The sequence below is a fragment of the Arachis duranensis genome, chromosome 2 (assembly GCF_000817695.3).
Source record: "Arachis duranensis cultivar V14167 chromosome 2, aradu.V14167.gnm2.J7QH, whole genome shotgun sequence".
Taxonomy (NCBI): Eukaryota; Viridiplantae; Streptophyta; class Magnoliopsida; order Fabales; family Fabaceae; genus Arachis; species Arachis duranensis.
The window spans coordinates 56,867,913-56,875,667 of NC_029773.3; the positions used below are offsets into that span (position 1 = coordinate 56,867,913).

A 7,755-nucleotide genomic window follows, 5' to 3' on the forward strand; every position below is an offset into this window, starting at 1 on the left:
AATTGATATTCTAAGATTCTTTTCAGACATATAAATATATAATTTTATTTCTCAATATTTAACTGTATAATATCAGCATTTAAAGAAAAGAAATTAAAAGTTGATAATATAGATTAAAATGTTCACTATTCCTGAAAATTGAGTCTCGTTCCAATTTGGTCAAGGTACAACTAATCTACTACTTAATTTAATATTAATTTCAAAACAACATCATTACACCGATCCCATGTCTCACAAGTCAACTACTTGCCCATGCACTCTTAGGTCTTTATTTCCGTGCTATATAACTCCAAGCTAAGGTATTGAATTTCATTTCAATCATCCAGTCCAACATAATCCATTCTTCAAGAACAGAGCCTCTTCATCGAAGGCAATATGTCTATGGGAGCATTATCTACACTATTATCCCTTGTAATGTTGGTTATTTCTTTAACAATCATGGCAAGAATGCCAAATGCCACGGCTGCAGTTAACCCTGTTCAAGCCACAGGAAAAGAACCAATTCTTGAGTTGTTCATGCATGACATTCTTGGTGGAAGCAACCCAACAGCGAGACCAGTTACTGGGTTACTTGGGAACATTTACAGTGGCCAAGTTCCTTTTGCAACCCCAATAGGATTCAAAACCCCACAAGGTGGGACTCCCATTCCCAACGCCAACGGTGCTCTTCCCACTGTTAATGGCGTTTTTGGTACCCCACTCGGCACCGGCTTGGCTGGCACCACCTTTGCGGCAAATGGTAATGTTAGAGAGATAATAACTAAGTTAATTTATTTAACTTAATATCTATAATTTCATGCTTATAATATAAACGCAGCAAGTTTTGATCCGGGAATGAATATGCAGTACGCAATACACTATACGTAAAATATTATGTGAAAAAAATTTACTCCGGTACATAGATGAATTAATACACTAGTTAATTAGTGAATTTACGTAGCTATGCTTATTACATCTAAAATTACATAATTATTCTAATGGAACAGTATTTATTAATGCTAAATGAGATAATTTAGATTGTTTAAATTTATTTTTGAGTCTTCCAAACGTTATTGGCAGGAAATAGTAACGGACAGTTACAGTTAGGAGCTGATGCGTTGGGACTTGGTTTCGGCACAATAACTGTGATCGATGATGTTTTGACGGTGCAACCGGAGTTGGGATCGCAGATAGTTGGGAAGGCTCAGGGGGTTTATGTTGCAAGTTCAGCAGATGGGAGCCGGCAAATGATGGCATTCACAGCACTGTTTGAAGGAGGGGAGTATGGTGACAGCTTAAACTTGTACGGACTGTTCAAGATTGGGAGCGCCATGTCGAAGTTATAGGTGATCAGTGGGACTGGGAAGTTCAAGAATGCTAAGGGCTTTGCGGAGGTCAGGAGTCTCATACCACCAGGGCAGATTGCCACTGATGGTGCTGAGACATTGCTGAGGATCACTGTCCATTTGAACTACTAACAAAACTCATGTAGTAAGGGCAAAGTTGGCATTTTGTTATTTATTGATGATGATAGTAAGATTTAGTCATGTGTTTTTGTCAAATTCGAATGCAGATTGTATTATTTGAGTTGTTTCTTCTAAGATTGAATCAACGATCAATATACATACATTCTTGGCTTTTAACCTTTTTGCTATCTTTAATTAAAACTTGTATATGTAGGCCTTTCTCTAAGAATAAGATGTCACTCAATAATATATTAACAAGCAAAAACGAAGAGTAAGTATATGCATCTATTTATAATAGATAAAAGTTGACATAGTCATTATTCTAAAATGAGGTTTGGACATGTTCCAGGCCTATAATATAAGGAAAAGTACAAATTTACTATATGGCTTGACTTACATGATGCTCTACCAACTGAGACCTTTTGATTTAAGCGGTATTTAGCTTCTTCAGATATGTGTAAAAGATGTAACAAGGCGCAGGAGACTATGGAGCATTGCCTTAGAGACTGTGAACGATCAAAGGCAATTTAGCATATGTTGGATCCTAGTATCCTGGACTCAACGGCTGGTACTGCTCTTAAAGAGTGGTTTCGAAAGGCCTTGGCTAACAATGAGGCGTCCTTTGGTGCAGGGCTTTGGTGGGTATGGAGACATAGGTGGAATGACATATTCAATACTGACAACCCTTGGACAGACCACAAGGTTGTTGCCTTGGCTAGAATTACCGCCAAGGACTTACAGGTTTACAGGAATCGAAACAATGCCTTTAGGTCTCTCCGAAATTGCCTGTGTTGGGAACCACTAGTAGGCAATAGTTTTAAAGTTAATTGTGATGCAAGCTTGTATATGGATTCAAATTTAGCGGGATTTGGGTGTATTATTAGAGATTCTAAGGGAGATTGGATCTCGGGCTGCTCTGGAAGCATTCCCCCTTGGTCTATCATCATATGTGAATTATTTTCTGCTTGGAGGGGGCTGGTTTTAGCTTGAGATTGTGGTTTGAGAGATATTATATGTGAAACGGATTGCCTTGACATTCTGCCCATCATGCATGAGCTTACAAGTAGGTATTCATCTGAAGTAACAGATTTGGTTCATAAGATTCAGGAGCTTTTATCTCGTCTTTGGCTTGTTCACGTTGAATGGGTGTCTCGAGAAGCAAATAGAGCTGCAGATTGGATGGCTAAATATGGTGCCAAGAATAACTCTAATTATGTTATTTGGTCTGAGCCTTGTGTTAATCTCCATCAAATCATCCGCTCGAATAAAAAATAAAATTAACTTAAAATCTAAATTTTTAATTAATTAAATAATTATTATCAGATTTTAAAATTTAAAATATTAGAATTAGCACTTAAACATATTCACACTACGTATGGTAATTTTAAATCCCACCATAATTATAATTTCAACGTCCGCGCCAATCCTTCTCAGGTCCATAACCATATCCCACCGTCATCACCGAAGATAGCCGTTTAGATGCAGAAGAACGATGTTGCCCCTACCCCGTCGCCGCACCAGCTTCTCTTCCATCCCCTCTCAGTATTGTCATTTTGCATCCCCCCAGCTTTCTTACTAGCGTCGATCTCTCCATCAACGGTCATCATTATTGCCGCCAAGCTCTTGACGCCGTCGCTGCGTCGACCACCAGCCCCATCAGCGCCGTCGTCTAGGTTGCCGCTATCGGCTGTCGTCGTGTGAGTGATGCCGTCATGCGCGTTCCCCATGCGCCACTGTGCTCACGTTCCATGGGCGTCGTTGCTACTGCCTCGCTCTTCGTGGGCAGCGTTGCTGCTGTCTCGTCGCCATTTTCCCTCTGCCGCGCGAGGTTCTCCTGCTCCTCTTCTTTATCTTTTTCCTCTTCTTCTCCTTTTTTGGATGTGATTCACATTAAGAACAAACATCCTATTTATATGAAAAATAAACATCTTGTTTGCAGGAGAAATAAATATCTAGATTGGATTTAAATAGATACAATGATATTTGCTGGATATTTATTTTACTAGGTATGTGGATGGTTATTTTTATTATAAATTAATGTTCTTGATGGAGAAGAAGCTCGACGTCATTGAGGCTGTCTCGGGAGGGAGGGATTGACGGCGCAATGAGGGTTTGGGAAGGGATATACGACGGTAAAAGGGTTAGAAGGTGGATGGTTAAAATATAAAAGGTGAAAGTAAGATTTTTTGAAGGGTAATTTGTGATGGACTTTTTTTTCTTGCCTTTCTATGGGTCAAGAGTGCAGCCTATTGTTCACGTTGTTCATAATTTTTGTTGTCTAACTAGCAGAGCCGATAATATATAACTTTGTTATCTTAAAAAGATTTAATTATTAATAGAGATTTATTTTTATCAAAATTATTAAAAAAATTAATTAATAAAATATTTAAAAAGAAGAAATAAATTTTTGATAAAATATTAAAGAGTTATTAAAATTTATTTTTTGACTATTAATTAGTCATTAATATTTAAAAATATGAGTTAAAATATATTGTTAAATTATTAAATTAAAAAATTAGATTGATAACTAAAAATAATGATAAAAAATAATAAATTCTGATAATTATATAGCATACATTTCGCTTCTTCTTTTTTTTATTAACGACATATTTTTTTATTTTTTCATTTATTTCTCTCTTAAAGACATATTTTTCTTTAATTGATTTTTTTTCATCTTTTTTCTTTTTTCTTTTCTTCTTCTTTCTTTTCTAATGAACTATGTTTTTCTCCATCAAATCAATTTTTAAGTCTTACTTTATTTTCTAACTTTGTCATTTTACGTTATACCTTCAATATTCACTCTCCCAAGCCCAACACAATAATGTCAAAATAAGAACTAAGAGAGGAAGAAAGAGAGAATATATATTTTTATTTTTATTTGCATTATTTTTTAAAAACCGTGGAAAGAACTCAATTCAATTATATATAATGTATCTATTCTGTAAGGTTTTTATACCGATTGTCATTGTTAAATCCTATAATAAAATTCAATTTTACAAAGCTAATAATGAAGATAAAATTCACACTATCTAATAACAAAATTAACTTCTTAAAAAAAGAAACGACAAAATCAACTTAAAAATATATATAAATAATTATATAAAGTAAGTTATAGTTTACATGTGTGTTTCCAATTTTTTAAAAAAATAATAAAACAAAATATATTTTTTCTTATTATTATATTTTTATTTTGTTGCCAGGAACGGATGTATGTATATGATTGTGGGGATAACCGCCCCACTATAATTTAAAAATTTTTTGAATAGTATATGATAATAATATTTATTTGTCTCCACTAAATTATTGAATTTGACCCCATAATAATTTTTTACTCAATTTTTGGTACTTTATAGTCAATTTAAGAATTTTATATTAGATGTCATTAGAATGATCATTTCTCAATTTAAATAAAATTTATGTTTTTTCTTAGAAATCGACTCGAAAGGGTATTATTTATCTTTTTTTATATTAGCTTTAATTTTTTTTTCATAACAACTACATTAATTGAAAGAATTTTCTCAATTATGAATCTCAATAAGAATTGGCTTCTAATTGTACGAGAAGTAAATTTTTAAATAAGTATTTACTTATATATATGTAAGAGTAATACTACACATTCAAATCTTTTTATGAACTAAGTCTAACTAAGTTAAACAATAAGACTTAAAATAATGTTAGTCATAAGTAATTTTTGTTATCTTAGACTAATTTGAGTGGACTTGGTTAACAAAAAAACATGAATATGTAGCATTATCCTATATAAGAAAGACAAATATTTCGATTGTATTGTTAAGAAAAAGATTACTTAAGTTTTTTCAAAATATGAAACCTAAATAATAAAATTTTAAATTATATGTTATTATTTAAATTACTATTTTAATGTTTTAATTTATAAATTAAATATTTTAAAAACTAATCATATTATATGTACATAGAAAATAACCACCTGTATATATTAAAATAAAAAATATACATTAAAAATAAATTAACAATACATATATTTATATACAAATACATAATGATTAATGAATAATTTGATAACTGATTTTCATAAACATATACTATTTTTATTATAAAAATTATTATATATATATTTTGAATTTGCCCCCATTATCAAAATTTTCTGAATCCGTCACTGTATATATATGGCAATATCTTTATATGTACGTATGATCTATGATACATGTTATGTATATATATAATGTTGGCCTTGTGTATGTTTTACTTAATTCCTTTATGTGACTTGTATTAGAGTTTTATGTCCAAATTTAAGTTCTAATACTATCCTTAATGAGAAGGGTTTATTATTAAAAAAAAAAAACTTCTTCTGTCTGTCAATTACATTAAATAAAAAAGCTTTGACACAACTCAAATTCTCCTATGTATTTCACCAATTACTTCAAATAAAAAATTCCAACGTTATTGTTAATCTCCATTAACAACTCATCTACTCCTACTTCCTTTTGTTCTATCCAATAAAATATTTTATAAATCATCCATAACATTGTAGAAGTTGACACAATTGACAAAAATACGTTTGAAACAGAAATCAAAATATGATCCGTAACACTCTATCTCACAAAAATTTACGCTTAAATTGTAAATCAAAGGTGGTGAGGTGTTACGACATCTAAAAATAGATACATAATATACTAATATCTGAAGAATAATAATATAACTAAGCCTGTAAAAAAATTAAACAAAATCAATAGCCATTATTCACAGATATGTTAACATAAGAAGTGTTGTACACAGGAGCAACACATAAGTTCTGGAATACGATACATAAAAGTTACTAGTCTCGACCCATGAAGAAAAGGACGGCTAGAATATTATAAAACTAAAAAGTATACAAAATAAAAATCCTGTTTCTCCAAATAAAAACCTTTAAGAGAAAAATACAATAAAATTTTTAAAAGTGGAGAAAGTTCTAAATAAACCAAAATAAACTTCAAAAGAGTCTCCTTCATTGTGCCAACAGAATCCTGCACACTCAGCAAGGTGCATCACACACTGCATCTGAAAAAAGAAAATCCACGACAGGTGAGAACTAAAAAATTTTCGGTATGATAATAGTTCCAAATAAAGACTATATAAAGAAGCATGAACCTACTAAGCAATCCAAATCTCCAACGTCACAAAAGTTCCAACCTAGGGTTTAACTAATCCTAATAGGGTTAAGTCACTAAGTCTCAGCTCTGTAACTTCCTCTAGTCTTAATCATATTCAATTCAGTAATTTCAATCACAAAGATAGCAATACAAGACAAACACAGGTAGAGAGCAAATATGACAAGTATTTCAATTAGCAATTAAATAGGAATATTCAGTTAGACAAATCAAAAAAAATATGTACATTTAAATAATAGCAAACAAATGCACATGATGCATACCTGTCCTACTGACCATGAGCTCACTTGTCGGTTAAAAATGTTAAAATCTGACACATCCGGTAGCTAACCCAGACAATGTCTCGTTATTGAGCATCCCATGAGGAATATAAACAAAGGAGAGTGTCTTTCTCCCTTTTCCAGGAGGAATTAGGAAGGAGTGTGTCTTTTCACATTCGAAAGAGTATGCCTTTCCACCTTGCAACCAGAGAAAAATATGGAAAAATAGTACGAAAGAGAATGTCTTTTTACATACAAAGGAGAGTGCCTTTTCACCTTCCCCACATCCACACTACAACGAGAGAGGAAAATCTTCATCCTCAACTTGTCTATTCGTGAGTAGGACAAAGCCACTCTCCTCACCATGGGTGGGACGAACCACCCCACAATATCAATAACGTAAGCAGGACAAAACCCATGACATTGCCAATCAATACTCATTATCAATCACAAACTCACTATCATCACCAAATTTATGAAACTCATAATCTTAACAAATCCCAACCCCATTCCTTTATTGAATAATCAATCTTGTTATTCTGTGAGTAGAAATAAGCCACCGTTCTTACTGTGGACGAAACAAACCATCATCCCCACATCACACTGCAACCACGAACAAGCGGGACAAGGCCACCATCTTGTGCCGTTTAAGCATCTACTTGATTTGGACAGCAGGGATGTGAATGATGCAACACGGCCTTCGAAATTATCCAAACACCAATTTTCTTTAGTATGTGTATATAACTTCTTGCAGGACAATTTAATCCGGCTAACAGATTTTTCTTCTCTGTTGGAGATATTTTTTATTTTCATTTTTCCTCTCTGCTACATGTAATCAATTGGTTCTTAATTTCATTTTCCTTCTTCTTTGCGCTCCGAAATCTTGTAGAAAAACCAACAACTTTCGAATAATCTTTGTAG

The 7,755-nt window shown here is 32.7% G+C and overlaps 1 protein-coding gene across 1 annotated transcript; it reads left to right on the top strand.

Annotated features, from left to right (window-relative positions):
- The first annotated feature begins 331 nt into the window (after positions 1-331).
- LOC107474511 (dirigent protein 18-like) lies at positions 332-1,622 on the top strand. The gene is made up of 2 exons (XM_021134393.2): positions 332-739; positions 1,060-1,622. The coding sequence occupies exons 1-2, from the start codon at positions 376-378 to the stop codon at positions 1,323-1,325; spliced, it is 630 nt and encodes a 209-aa protein (XP_020990052.1). The 5' UTR covers positions 332-375; the 3' UTR covers positions 1,326-1,622.
- The last annotated feature ends 6,133 nt before the right edge of the window (positions 1,623-7,755 follow it).

Coding starts and splice junctions, on each gene's coding strand:
- LOC107474511 (XM_021134393.2), top strand. CDS start 376: ATGTCTATGGGAGCATTATCTACACTATTATCCCTTGTAATGTTGGTT. Junction 740..1,059: donor CACCACCTTTGCGGCAAATG/GTAATGTTAGAG, acceptor CGTTATTGGCAG/GAAATAGTAACGGACAGTTA.